Source organism: Cebidichthys violaceus, unplaced genomic scaffold, assembly GCF_023349555.1.
Source record: "Cebidichthys violaceus isolate CVI_PGR_0920_01 unplaced genomic scaffold, fCebVio1.0.p SCAF_32, whole genome shotgun sequence".
In the NCBI taxonomy this organism is placed as follows: domain Eukaryota; kingdom Metazoa; phylum Chordata; class Actinopteri; order Perciformes; family Stichaeidae; genus Cebidichthys; species Cebidichthys violaceus.
The window spans coordinates 1,154,426-1,169,785 of NW_027176506.1; the positions used below are offsets into that span (position 1 = coordinate 1,154,426).

General features: G+C 43.2%; 2 protein-coding genes across 3 annotated transcripts; one reads left to right on the top strand and one right to left on the bottom strand.

Annotated features, from left to right (window-relative positions):
- Nucleotides 1–5,098: 5,098 nt before the first annotated feature.
- yipf2 (Yip1 domain family, member 2) lies at nt 5,099–11,763 on the bottom strand. 2 transcript variants are annotated; one of them, XM_068724801.1, is made up of 9 exons: nt 11,445–11,763; nt 11,275–11,340; nt 8,847–9,022; nt 8,672–8,752; nt 8,407–8,494; nt 7,086–7,202; nt 6,810–6,976; nt 5,634–5,816; nt 5,099–5,551 (listed from the first exon to the last, which is right to left on the bottom strand). In XM_068724801.1, exons 2-9 carry the CDS (start codon nt 11,303–11,305, stop codon nt 5,462–5,464), a joined length of 933 nt encoding a protein of 310 aa, XP_068580902.1. In that variant the 5' UTR covers nt 11,306–11,340; nt 11,445–11,763; the 3' UTR covers nt 5,099–5,461. The 2 variants fall into 2 exon arrangements, with proteins under 2 accessions (XP_068580902.1, XP_068580903.1); XM_068724802.1 differs by having other exon boundaries at nt 11,441–11,763.
- Nucleotides 11,764–12,010: 247 nt separating this feature from the next.
- Nucleotides 12,011–14,701, top strand: timm29 (translocase of inner mitochondrial membrane 29). Its single transcript, XM_068724804.1, has 2 exons — nt 12,011–12,217; nt 13,807–14,701. Exons 1-2 carry the CDS (start codon nt 12,112–12,114, stop codon nt 14,481–14,483), a joined length of 783 nt encoding a protein of 260 aa, XP_068580905.1. The 5' UTR covers nt 12,011–12,111; the 3' UTR covers nt 14,484–14,701.
- Nucleotides 14,702–15,360: the final 659 nt, after the last annotated feature.

Genomic DNA, 15,360 nt, shown 5'->3' on the forward strand with positions numbered 1-15,360 from the left:
GTTAATTAATAACGTGATAATTTTAATAGTCAGGGGATTATAACAATCCCCGTACAGCTTGAGACCTTGCTCACAGCACTGCATGGTGTGAAGCTGACCTACATAAAGAAGACTGTAACGGTCGGTGGTGGAAGAAGTAATCGGATCCTTTACTTCACTGAAAGTATACAACTTGAAAAATGTGTTGCTACAGTGATGTGTTTTAAGTAAAAGTCAAAATACTCATTCTGCGGAAAGAGGCAGCTGTCACTGATATACTATTATATATTATTAGACTATAGACACTTAATCTGAATTAATTATGTTATTCATAACTTCAGCTGTGAGATAAATGTAGTGGAGTATATTACAATGTCTCCCTCTGAACTATAGTGGGGTAAAGTTACAAAGGAGCATCAACTTGGAAAGTATACGTGTATAAGTAACTAACTTCTGAATGTATTTAGTTACTTTCACCACCGTTTGGTGTGCGCCATGCATAGGTTATAAGGAAGGAAGGAAGGAAGGAAGGAAAGAAGGAAGAGGACAACTGTTTGTTTTTGTTCTCTTTCACAATCAACTCGTAGCTAATAAAAACTGGTTTTAGAGGTGAATGCAATTATATTCATATTTTCACCTTAAAAAAAGTGTATTGTCTATTTTACTCCTAAATGGACCATAAGTTACTAAATGAACATCATGCTGTATTGAAGAAGACTGTAAACTAGACATTGAGACCATAAACTCATGTTTACAATGTTTACTGAGGGAATAAATCAAAAGTAGAGTCATTTTCAGTTTACAGCAAGGAAGAGAGCAATATTTAATTCAGTTTTATTCCAACAATGATCTTCATTTCAGAGTCAGATTTTGATACCTCTACATCTAAACCTGTGACCTTTGACTTGTGTTTGAGGGAAAGAGAGTGATAACCCTCTGTCACTTTGTCCCATCCATCCCCAGAGAAGAGCAAACGAACAGTTTCATTAGATGCGTTCAACAGATGACAGAAGAGCAAACTCAAAAAGAAGAGAGCAAGCAAGCAGGTCATCCGCTGCAGCACTGTGTTCACCTGAAGACCAGACGAGCCCATGAGGGAGTCTACCCACGAAGAACAAGACTCAAGCTCCAGTATTCTGGTCCTTCTGGACCCTAGGCCCATTTTTAGGCCTCTGCTCGAACATTGCATAGCCACACTAAAATGAGTATATGTTGGAGAAAAATAACTTTTAGAATGATCCGTCCTTATTGTTTGACGTTTACGAAGCCTTGTGTCCTTATGCAACCTTTTGTGACCTTTAAAGCAGCATAAAAAGGAGCAGAGAATCTGTGAGTTTGGGCTTTTTCCCCCCAACTAGACTCAGAACAGAGGACAAGAAGACCCTTCTACTGTCTTATCCACTGAGAAGTGTGGACCAGAAGCTATCAGAAAAAAGGAAAAACTCACAGACAGAGCAGACGGAGAAGAGCCTGCAGAACAAGCAGACAGCAGAGAGAAGAGCAGACAGCAGAGCAGACAGCAGAGAGAAGAGGGGAGGCTTCTAGTGTAGAGACTAGATATTCCTCATAGCAAACCAGTGACAGCTGATGAAGAGGAAGCCATCACAGTAGGAGTGTTAGAAGGAGTTATTGTTGCACAGAGACTGTTTCATTGAATTGAAATTGTGGTATGTGACTGTTGTGTGACACATTTTAATAAAATCAAGTTGTTACCATTTTGTAGGTGACTGAAACCAAACAAAGTAGGTACTGTCCCATACAGGGTGTAATCCTGTCTCGTTGAAGCGAATAAGAACACCACTCAGATACAGCTAGAATACATGTTTAAGAACATTTGACCGTTATACTATATCTTCTCATGAAAACACGCCCTCTATATTAAATAATATGAACATCGCTGTATTCAAATGAGATGGTAACTGATATTAGGGAATGTAAAAGAACTGCAACAATAAATATTCATGTTATTTATTTATAAATTACAGTACGATGTGTTTTCACTGAAACAGTTGGTCAGTATAGCAGGGGTCACCAATAGACCCAGGACCTAAAACCGATAGATAATTGAGAATTGTTACATTTTGATGGAGCGCTTTTATTTTAACCGGCGCAGCTTTTCCAGCCTTTACGGTACTCATTCAGCGGCGCAGTAAACACACCGACCAATGTCGTGGCAGAAACACTACCATCAAGTTGTGGCTCAAATGAAGAGAAGAGACGCAGTTCTTGGAGTAGCAACCAGCGGGAAGTGTTTCAATGCGCATCAAGTCCAACGTGTCAGTTATTACAACTTACACTTATAGTCTAAATTCAAACCCAGCACCTCTGGTTAACACATATGGTGTCTTACATAATATCATATTTGGTAATCTGTTTTCTTCTCTCTTTGTCGGGGATACAGTAACAGAACATGTTGGCAGGACATTCGGCTCGTTAGACAGGAAGTGTTTATCGCATTCAGGAGTTTCCTGACGCCACCATCCTTCCCTCTAGGGATGTCTGTTATTCAACTGTGTTGAGATATCTGTTACAAAACATGCTTTCAGTTCAACCCTAAATGATATGATGATTTTCTTCATCTAACCCCCCTTTGGAGGTCACTTGACCCCCACCATACCTTCATAGAGCTCTTGTCAAATAGGTGGAAATGTAACCCAAAGTTCTGATCCCTCACAGCATTGCAACAACACAAGTGATTATACAGATTATATGTTCTTGATTACATACTAATACAGAACATTTGTCATGAAGTGAACCTGTTCACTGATACGTCACAGTCTAGTTTCTGCAAAGGATTGAACCATGTACAGGAGCTCATCAGATACAACGTCTATGATCAAACTCAGTTGATCATGTGTTTCAGCTAAGGCACTGGTACACTGACTATATGAATCAGGACTATGAATTGTAAACTTTGAATGTATATGAATGTGGAACTATCTGATTACAATACATTCAATTTATAGTGAAACACTCAGTTTTTATCATTTTCACTTCATCCTCCTGGAATGACACTAAACCATGTGACGTGTGATTTTGGACGTGTACGTATGAACTTTCAACAGAGTTCAGGCTCCCGTCTTTATGCTGAGATGCCTCCTAGTCCAGGTTCCTCCTCATCTGAGTCCTCCAGATAGTCCGGAGTGGGAAACAGACCTGGTCGTCATGACACCCATCTGTTTGTCCATGCTCCTCTGGCACTGCCTCCTCAGGATGGGTACGATGCAACATGTCAATAGAAAAGCTACAATTAAAGCTATTAATGCACTAATGCCTGTTTTTTTCCTATACGGACCCCCATTTTCCCAAAGTTTGGTCCAACCAACACCCTGACCAACCTTTCTTGCCAGCAGTCTCCTTAAGCTCTTCCCTCAAACCCAAAATGTTTCTCCATTTCAACAGAATATTCAGTAAAACATTTCCACCACACATTCAATCCCTGTCGGCTGTGCCTGTTGTTTGTTCACTTAACAAATGGAGAGTGGGAATGGTCACAGTTATGTTGTCACAACTTTAGTCTAGTAATATTGGGTTTTCATACCATACCGGTCTCCTAATGAATGAAGGAGTAATGTTAGCCTGTGGGAACCAGGACACCACCCAGGTTACTTTACAGTAAACGGTAGTATTGCCTACATCAACCCGTTTCTCATCCGTAGTAAATCCACCACTGGCAAAACATTCATACTCTTCCACTTGATCAGTTTTATAATTAGTGGGAGGCTCGTTCTGCGACGTGTAAGTCGTAACTTCTGCACATGCATTGCAAAATTGATATTCAGGACACTGATCTCAGTAGTCGTGTTTCTTTTGAGACCCATACAAGAGTCTATATTGAACTATTCATGTTTTTATTTCCACATATATATATATATATATATATATATATATATATATATATTATAGGCATGATCTTGATTCCACAGTCTGCTCATTCTGACCTCAACGTCAGCTGTGTGCTAGCTTCCCATTTCCACATGGTGTGAACTTGTCTCCTTCTACGTGAAAGAGACAAGTGTGAGCTGGTGTGAACCCAAAAGGTCCTGGTCTAGCACGGGTTAGAATACGTGTGGTTGCATCGTACTCATCTGATTCATGGTCTGTGGCTCTCCTCCAGGACGGCTGAGCCACCGTCTGGGCTCTTACGGTTCTTAAGGTTGGAGTACTAGTCGTTGTTACATTGGATGAGTTCGGATGGCCTCGTCTGCGATAGAAGGTATCTAACAGAACATGATCAACTGCCACAACAACTTCCCCCTCTGGCCATTCCTGTGGCCATTAAAGTATTTACAATTTATTGAAACATCAACACATATTACCCACAATAGTTTACATATGCACATCATATGATTCACATAATTGATGAGGTTAAAATGAGCTGTTTCTGTGAGTTTTAAGCAACTCTATGTTGTAGCTAGCTCAGAAATGTTAACATCAGCATGGTACAATAAGCCTCCTGAGATGAGGTGAAACACAGACATCAGACCTCCATCTCTGTTGAACTGTTACAGAGACAACATGTCAGTGAGGTTCATAACACACAATAATAACACAACTTAAACAATTTCTAAGAAATTCTATTATATTACCATAATACACATTCAGAATCAACTGTCAATTCAACTGATTCCTCCATCACGTAAAATAAAAGAAAGCACTTTCTGTTTGTGAGATCATGTTTCTCAGATAGCAAGCTGCAATAATGAACATCAGTATTACACAGAAATGTCACTTTGATAGTTCTAAGGGAGGGAGACAGTCGGACACTGTAAACCAGTGTAATGAGCCATCTGTTAGAGGACGTACCTGACTGTTCATTGAGGTGGAGCTCGCTCACTAGCTTTGAGTGAAGTGCTTTTCTTCCAGTGGTTCACCAGTGGAGTCAACAGGTGAGTGAGTGAACACGTTCTATGGAGCCTCACCCAACGTTTAGTCATCACCTTCATTCAGCTGTTCTGAGCTGACGCCACGTAGTTACTATGAGATATGTTGATTATGATCACCTGCTATGAAATGTGTAACATTAATACATGTTTGTGATATTGTGTCATGCATGTGGTGTGACTATTATACCATGAATTAATATCAATCAGAAGCACACAGAGCAGAAACACTGATGAATGGTTGCAGCATGGTTTAATGATTGTATTTGGTTTAGAAGTTTTACACTGTCCCCTTACACCAATGAATCATGTTTTATGTCTTCTTCTAAACTTGCACCACATCCTCAGACGTCACAGTAAAAATGTACAATTATTGCAGTGAACAAGTGCTACTTCAGTCCCAGTAGATCAGGATAAATTAGACAAACAACCACACCCCCCCCATCCCACCAGTTCATCACGCGACCACTGAACAGATCACACATCGGCAAGAATCAACACTGCCTCAACCCGCCTCTCTATACATGGCATTATATCTGCATGTGGTTCCAAACACAACAGAGACGTCCTTCAGCTCCTCTCTCCACTCTTTCTATTGGTCAGTGGGGTCTGGTGGCCACTGTTATGTGAAGCGGGGGGGATGTAGGGGCCGTTGTTGGTACATGGACTGCTGTCTGGAAGAAGTACATCTGAAAAAAAATGAAAGAATGTACTATTCCCTTCAGGTTGAATGTGTACAACGGATAGGCCTCATCCCTGCAGCTTACTTACCTTACAGCCGATAGCTAGCAGCGTGTGCAAAACCACTATGGTCACCACTGTAGCCACTGACATCACCTTGGTGTCATCACGGACAGCAGGCCAGAAGGTGAGGACCAGGACGGAGCCGGAGATCACCATGGCAAACAGGATCAGTGTCCAGCGCAACCACTCGAACGGAATGATCCACAAAACCTGCAAATGACAGAGTTACGTGTCGGTCAGTGATGTATCAGTGGGATATATCATCCAGAGCGAACACGTTTGGTTCATTTCAATCAAATTTGGTTTATTTAGGCTGATGTGAAACCTGCTAATCAAACTCTGTTGCAGACTAAACAGCTGGACCACATCTGCCTGAAAGAGGGGTCCAGTCAGCTTCCAAGAGTCCGGAAGGAATGAACCAACCCCAGGATGAGTAGATATGATTTTGACATGAATTCAAACTGCTGCACTATTGAATTCACCTGCAGATAGAGACGTGCTAGGTCTGTATAAGAGACATCTCTGCACTTAAATCAGGCAAACTAGTTTTGTTAATTGTTCTTGCGGCTCAATTTTTGTGGCGGCATTACAATAGATTACTATAAGGTCCACTTAAGGGAGAATTCTCAACTCGTTACACTGTTTCTATCTTCAGTCCGACATTGCCTCCGCTCTAATCGAGGGGCGTTGGGGGTTCGATTTGACCTAACCCTAGAGGCCAATGTATCAGCCCAAATCTAATGTCACTTTAAGTCGAGTTGTCGGGCTTTATTATATTTAATCGAGAAACCGCTGTTTCATTTCCCAATGCCACGCTAATCTGTCCAATCCAACTAGGTGGAGTGGTTGAATACAAAGGTCTGGACCAAGGCAACTTAGTCAGTGCATGTGGCTGTCGATCATGTGACGGAATCTATTTCAACAGGTGCAGTTTATCCCCCAGTCGTCATGGAATTGTAGATGTTCAAATTTAAACTTCTTTGAGCACTTAAAGGACAGAAAGAAAAGGACAGACAGATGTCATAAATAGTGTTTGTGTTCTTTCAATCACTCAGGAGGACTGTTGCAGCAAAGAGAGGCTTTGTGACCCGTGTGTCATCTATACACTGAAGTTTAATGCCAATCCACATATACTGGCATATTGTCTGTGTAAAGACAGCTTACTGTGACCCTGACATCCATTAGAGAGAGTGAAGGACTCACCGAGGTGGGGATGTAGATGAAGAGAGAGTAGCCGTAGACACACACCGTCTCCAGAAAGGAATAGCCCCCGATCTGCCTCTCGGACCCTTGCCGCCAGGTCAGAAAACCCCACAAACCGATCGGCACCAGCCAGGCGTACATGAAGATCACCACCGCTGCTATCGTCACTGCTCACGAAAAGCAGGACAAAGAAAGCAGCCTCAGTGAAACTGAGACAGACTATTCAGGTCTATGATGGACTATCCAGGTGAATTAAAGACCCTGTGGATGACTGACCTCTGTGGAACTGTGGTCTGTAGTGGTAGGAGGGGTTCCCCATCTCACTGAGGAAGGTGGACAAGTTCCCACTGATCACCACTGAGAACACCAGCGTGACACAGATCCAGAATGGTCCTACACACACACACACACACACACACACACACACACACACACACACACACACACACACACACACAACCTTTAGTGACTTCTTCCATTCCCGAACTACCCGTCAGCACCAAATTCCTGCTGTAACTGTCTATTATGAAACACCTGACATTTATATCACGTTATCTCCCAGGAATTATAACAAAATCTAAACCTTTTTCGCAGGAAAAATTTAGAGAAGAAATGTTAGCATTTCAGCCCTAGATATCTAAAACTTGTTCAGAGGATAGAGGATCAAAGATAACAGAACACGGATGTACCGAAGAACTGCCGATACGTCCAGAGAACCTCTCTTTCACCTCGCCTCACTACTCAACAGGAGACTCCTGCGTTCATCATTCAGTGTGAATAAGGTGTCATCATTCAGTGTGACGCCTCACAGCTGTTGTGAGCAGGACTTTTGCAGTGGAGATGTCTGTGATGGGGTACATCTCAAGTCTGTTATTTGTCATTTCCTCGCTCCTCGCTTGAACCGGAAGTTGTTCTGCTCCGCCACATTGACAGCCCAAAGCTCTTATGCCCCAGAGCAGAAGCTGATCCAGATGTGATCAGCTGATCCAGATGTGATCAGCTGATCCGCTGTCATCACAGACGTCGCTTCACGTGACGCAACTGAGGAAAGGACGTCTCATATCTCTTAAAACATATTTCCTCGTTTCCTCTCTCCTGGCATGGCTTCCATGCGTCTTTCCATGCATCCCAGGTGGGAGGGACTAAGACGCAAGGAAAGGACGCAAGTGAGGGAAACGGGGATGCAGTTAAGAGACTTGGGATGTACCCAAGGACGCAAAGGAAAGGACGCAAGTGAGGGAAACGAGGATGCAGTTAAGAGACTTGGGATGTACCCTTAGTTGTGCGTTTCTGAGAAAAGAAAACAATGACTTTCTTCAACGTGCTTTATATCGTCTTCACTCTCAACAACCTTCACTGGCTTCAGAAAAGTGGAAAAGAAAACACAAGCAGCCCAGACTGACCACGACTACTTCTGGTATCTCCGCAGACTCAACATGTAGTTCCACTTCTGAGGAGCACAGCGACTGCAGCCTACAACTTAACTACACACAACTATAAACCCATCTGAACGTACGGTCTTTACATCCAGAGACAATGAAGGATAATAAAAGGGAAAGTACAACATAATAGGTTCAACACGTCACCGTTGGCTCACCGTAGAGATCCGGGTTACTCCTAAGGTGGTGTTTGATAAAGTTTCTTCCAGGTAATGGCATCACTGACCCCTTAACTCTGTCCAGTACCTGCATCACATGATGGGGTGTCAAGCAGAAGAACAAACTAAAAGTCATTATCATGATAAGATATGTAAATGACTTCCTCTGAGATTGGTTTATCATTAAAAACCCACATGTATGAATTGTTCAGTAACAACTGCAGGTGTATCAACAGTGTACTTGTAGAGAGGACGGGGTTCATACCTGCACTGTGTCCACATTGAAGAAAGACTGATAGTACTCAAAGGTCCAGAAGCCACCAGCTGGTTTCTGTCCTCCTAACAGCTGGAAGCACACACACATCTGTCAGCTGCTGTCCACTCAAAACATTGAGAACCTGTGTCATGGTGACATACGTCAACACATATATGCTACGCACCTCTGAACTCTCCTCCTGACCCTCCTCGTCCTCTGAGAGGTCTAGTTTCACATCCTCTCCTCCTCCTCCTCCTCCTCCTCCTCCTCCTCCCGCTGTAGTGATGGTGTTTGAGGCAGACGCGCTGAGTGTGGAGGCCCCCGGGTCAGCAGACAGCAGCTCTGCTGCCTCCTCAAACTCTGCAGACATGCATCAAGAAACACTGGGAGTTAATGCTAGAGTTAATGCTAGAGTCAACGCTAGAGTCAACGCTAGAGTCAACGCTAGAGATAACGCTAGAGATAACGCTAGAGATAACGCTAGAGTCAACGCTAGAGTCAACGCTAGAGTTAACGCTAGAGATAACGCTAGAGATAACGCTAGAGTCAACGCTAGAGTCAACGCTAGAGTTAACGCTAGAGTTAACGCTAGAGATAACGCTAGAGTCAACGCTAGAGTCAACGCTAGAGATAACGCTAGAGATAACGCTAGAGCCAACGCTAGAGTCAACGCTAGAGATAACGCTAGAGATAACGCTAGAGTCAACGCTAGAGTCAACGCTAGAGATAACGCTAGAGATAACGCTAGAGCCAACGCTAGAGTCAACGCTAGAGATAACGCTAGAGTCAACACTAGAGATAACGCTAGAGATAATGCTAGAGATAACGCTAGAGATAACGCTAGAGTCAACACTAGAGATAACGCTAGAGATAACGCTAGAGATAACGCTAGAGTCAACGCTAGAGTCAATGCTAGAGTTAATGGAGTTAATGCTAGAGTTAATGCTAGAGTTAATGCTAGAGTACTAGAGTTAACGCTAGAGTTAATGCTAGAGTTAATGCTAGAGTACTAGAGTTAACGCTAGAGTTAATGCTAGAGTTAATGCTAGAGTTAATGCTAGAGTTAATGGAGTTAATGCTAGAGTTAATGGAGTTAATGCTAGAGTTAATGGAGTTAATGCTAGAGTTAATGGAGTTAATGCTAGAGTTAATGCTAGAGTTAATACTAGAGTTAATGCTAGAGTTAATACTAGCAGAGGTGCAACAACAGGCCCAGGGTGCACACACATTGGTGGTAGTTAACTGACCCTTTTTCAGGATCAGGTGACATAACACATCCGCCAACATGAACCTGTGTTACAGCCTAGAGTTAATGCTAGAGATAACGCTAGAGATAACGCTAGAGATAACGCTAGAGTTAACGCTAGAGATAACGCTAGAGTTAACGCTAGAGATAACGCTAGAGTTAACGCTAGAGATAACGCTAGAGATAACGCTAGAGATAACGCTAGAGATAACGCTAGAGTTAACGCTAGAGATAACGCTAGAGTTAACGCTAGAGATAACGCTAGAGATAACGCTAGAGTTAATGCTAGAGATAACGCTAGAGATAACGCTAGAGATAACGCTAGAGATAACGCTAGAGATAACGCTAGAGTTAACGCTAGAGATAACGCTAGAGTTAATGCTAGAGATAACGCTAGAGATAACGCTAGAGTTAATGCTAGAGATAACGCTAGAGATAACGCTAGAGATAACGCTAGAGTCAATGCTAGAGATAACGCTAGAGTTAACGCTAGAGTCAATGCTAGAGTTAATGGAGTTAATGCTAGAGTTAATGCTAGAGTTAATGGAGTTAATGCTAGAGTTAATGCTAGAGTTAATGGAGTTAATGCTAGAGTTAATGCTAGAGTTAATGGAGTTAATGCTAGAGTTAATGGAGTTAATGCTAGAGTTAATGCTAGAGTTAATACTAGCAGTGGTGCAACAACAGGCCCAGGGTGCACACACATTGGTGGTAGTTAACTGACCCTTTTTCAGGATCAGGTGACATAACACATCCGCCAACATGAACCTGTGTTACAGCCTTACAGCAAACATCACGTTACATCAACACGTCGGCAGAGTCGTTCAACTAGTGTTCAAATAGTCCTTGATCCTGTTCTAACAACAGTGCCTGCTTATAAAATAAAAAATAATAAACAGAACTTGTCCGCATGATTCCAGGCTGCAGAACGTGTCGAGTCAGTAGAGAATATAGACAGAGAGGCATTTCAATATGGCCGAATACAGGAAAGAGGATCAACCAATTCCAAAGCATGATTTACTGAATCTAACATTTTCAATATTAATATGAACGGATATTTTTCCTTGCAGCAGAAGAAAAACAGAGTAGAATGGAAACCTAACTTCACACTTTCTTCACACTTGATATGATGATTAAAAGACAGTTATCTATCAACGTCATTTCCGTTCAGTCCCATGTGAAATTGTCCACAAACTATATTGTGATGCGAGATATATTTATATGATTTCCAATTTGCTTGAAAAAATAAATATGTCAACATTTTGAAAGCCGGAGTCAAGCTCGAGACATGAAACACGGATTTGAGGAGGGAATGTCAGACGAAGAGAAGGACAGAGACACGCTGGAATGACGACGCAGTCTTTACCTTGGAACTGTAGATCATTAGGACTAGCCATGGCTTCAGTGGTCGGACAGCAATCTCATGCGAGACCTAGGAGGAGATTAATGCTTAGGTCAGATACATGCACGAGCTAGGGTCCTAGATCTAGATCTCTTTATAGATCAAGGATCTGCTCAAGCAGCGAGCTCACCTACCAAGATACTTCAGTGTACGGTTCACTGTGCAGTAATGTCGAAAGTCATCGAGACAGTCAGAATTGTGCCACAGACTGGTCCTCTGTCTGACAGTTCACCGAGCTGTCCGCAGCAGGACGTCTCTGAGGACAGCTAACGTTGTAGTAGCTGACGTTAGAATACGTTCACGCTCACATTTCTCATGTGTTTGAAGACATACACGTACCTAACACTACACGCGGGTTAATGATAACACACTGCTAACAACTGTCTCTCTTAACTAGCGGCGGTGCTGTGAGGCAGTCTGCTCCGCGGTTAGCCCGGTTAGCTTAGCATCCTGTACACGTCATCCGTAAACAAAGCTGTCACGTGAACCATCTTTTTAAAAGGTTTGTTGATTTTGTAAATATAGCATACGGTGTAATGCAAAGGTATGCAACACATCGTTATGGCTGTTCAATATACAACATAGATATTTTCATAATGTTGTTACTAATAAAACAATGAATAATATCGGTTTAAGTGATAGGAAGCGGAACCTTTGCGAAGTAGGGCTTTCTGTCGGAAGGTTAAGAACGAGTCACGTGTGCGGCGCCATTTTGGCTGCATGCGAGTCGTCTGTCTTCCTGACTAGCGGCATGTCTGTCCCGGCGTGAAGGTGAGCGTCCAGTGAGCACTACCAGCGGACATGGCTTCGCTGCGTGTCGTGAGGAGGATGTGCTCCGCTGTGGCACAAACCGCAGCAGCTCCGGTCACGAGCAGCAGGTGGGAGAGACTGAGAAACAGCAAAGCAGGTGAGGACATGACGTCAGCTAGTGTAATGCAGGAGCACCGCTAACGTTAGCTTAGCTAGTTAGCGTTAGTTACTTAGTTAGAGTAAGGTCGATAGAGCGCCGCTGATCTTAGTTTAGGTCACTGGTAATGTGATGTTCGTAAAAGGACGACATGACACGAGAGGGTTCTCTCTTCACCGCTGCCTGCAGAGCACCAGGATGGAGCGGTGTGAGAGTTCTCAGCATCTACAGAACCAGTTCAGATCCACCAAGTCTGTCGACGGATCCATCTCATCCCTCCGGAGATGAAGGACAGATGAACAGATTGTGGCACCACCACTCACTTAAAAGTGTCTGTTGAAGTGTCAGATCACATGTAGGAGGGTGGTTAATCAAAACATAACATATTAATACATCTTTTTCAAGAAGTAGAAGCTAGTACTTTTATCCAAGTGTGTAATATGCAGTGTATATAAATGGTCTTAGATGTCACTATTAAAAGACCCACAATGGAGAAACGTCATTGTTTTTCTGTTGTCTTGAAGCAATCATTTCCCTCTACGTCAGAGGTCACCAGCAGAGGTCAGGCTCTTATTCCAAACCCTCTGATGAGCTCTGTGTTTGGAATATATATATATATATATATATATATATATATATATATATATATATATATATATATATATATTTTTTTTTTTTTACTGTTTCTAGGCGGAGCTTAGGGGTCTGAGAGGCTTTTGTAGAGCTAGTGGAGATGGACATGTGTGTTGAATTTCAAGTAAATCGAACGTACTGAACGAGGGGCGTCACCGGTCCAACTTGTAGGGGGCGCTAGAGAGACACTTTTACTCACAAATATGCAACCTATATCACATGGCTATATTCACCAGGCTTGACAATGTGCACAATGTGGTGAGTTTGAGTATGGCTAATAGTCCAAAAATGCACCCAAAGTGGAAAAATAAAAATAATAATTCTTAGAATTTCAATAGGGTCGTCGTTGCTCGGGCCTAATTAGAATCACCATATCCACATGACGTTTGACCACTGAATCTAACCCATCGTAAGCATTTGTAGGAGCAGTGAGTTGATGTGAAGCAGCTAGGGCTTCAGTGTCTCACTCGTGGACGTGTGGACAGTACGAGCCAGTGGTTAACAGATGACCCACTTTACCCACAGCAGCGCTAGGACGAGTCCCATGTGTCTGAGATAGTCAGGTTTCAGCAACGTGTGGGAAGTAGTGAACACATGACTGGATCACAGACTGCATTATACTGTACGAGTGGTGTGACTCACTAAACCAGACTCGATCCCTGATCCCTGCAGGAGGTCTTTAGTTCTGCTGGAATCACAATGGAGATTCACTCAGAACTGAGGTTTGTGATCTGCTGCACTCCTACTCTTGATATAGTTCAAATCATTTCCAGTGAATATGGAATAATCTGTTTGCCCTACTGTATACAAGTGTTCCTTTTAAAGTTCAGTAGTGTAATTCAGTAAATCACCAGTGAGTAGTGACTCAGCTTGAGGACTCGGTGGTCCACATGTCTGGAGCCGTGTGCTGTCAGCAGGACTGAGTGACTGAGTGACTGTTGTGCTTGTGTCTGTAGGGGCGTGGTGTCGCGGCCTGGTCTCTGACTACAAAGAGGCGTGTCGGGAGATAGTCGTCGGTTCGTGGGAGCGACCCGTCAAAGCCTCTGTGTATGCCTCTCTGCTGGGCGGAGCCTGGGCTTGTTGCTACACGAAACCGGACCGCTCGTCTTTTGAAGCCACCCTGCTGGAGTGCTCCAACCAGCTGGGCCTGCTGTCGCCGTGGATCCGCAACGGGACCTCCGATGGCCACGTACAGAGTCTAGTGAAACTTCATAACGAGGGACGGCTACACCACGCCAGCCTGGGCCTCCTCTCTCTGGTTTACCGCTCCGACTACGACCCAGACACCACGCTGTACGAAGCCCAGTGCTCCAATCTGTCGGCACCCTGGAGGGAGCTGCCTCAGAGGGTGCTAGATGTCGGCTTCGTCGGCCGCTGGTGGGTGCTCGACTCAAAGATGAAGGACTACGACGTGAACGAGGACGAGTTCAAGCACCTGCCGCCGCACATGCAGGTGACGTCTCCGCCCAGCGCTCAGGAGGTGGACAGGAGCGAGCGGTTGCACAAAGAGTCTTGGTTAGCACTGAAACCGAGGGAAGAGGAGAAAGAAACTAGTGTAGTGGACAGAGAGGAGGAGAGCGTCAGTGAAGAGGGCCAATCAGCAGCCCTGAAAGAGGAGCAGACTCAAGCCTAACACTGCAGGCACACCATGCTGGACACACACATCTGAACTAGTGCAGTTATCTCATGCTGCATGCTGTGTTGCAATCAATAAACCACTTTTATCTACTTTAGTTTTTCAGCTATGAAGTGTCATCTCACACGGCCAGTGGAACCCAGTCCTGAGCTATGTTTTTATTCAAATATCATATATATACCATGACCCATACATCAATAAATGTGTCAATTCTCTCCAGATGTCTCACTGTTGTTTTGTCCCACTTCAGCTGGATATCAGTGTGTGAAGCCTGTCATCTGTCTTCTGCTTCTTATGGTATTGTCCAACATGTCCTGCCCTGAGTGTCTTCTTTTCCACTGTGACGTGTGTCTGAGTGAGGAAGAAGGAACCGAGGAACGCGCTCTTTATACAGGAAGACACAAACATGACCAACATTTCAGCGTTCATACAGAACAGCTCAGGATACTTTTTCATACATTGTTGTTCTTGTCCTAATACTGTACTGCTATAATGCTGTCAAAGATGCATGTTTCCATATGTTAGAGGAGCGTTTCATTGCTTATTCAAACTGAAGAGCAGTACTTCATAAATACAGCATAGTTTACTTCAACAAGAGGACACTTGTTTGATGTGAAATTAACAACTTTAATTATTAAACTTCAAATATTGTCAACTAATACATTGACTTCTATTGCATTACCTCGCTTGATTTAGAAGGAAGAGCTTAATGTATACCTGAAATTCAATGGTTCTTCCATTTTTATGTTAAAAGATGAAACTACAAACATGTTTGTGGGAACAAACATTGCTAACACTACATTAAAATGTAACGAGCCTTTATAATAATCTGTTAATGTTTTTAATCATGCATGACAACTAACACAGTTGAAGT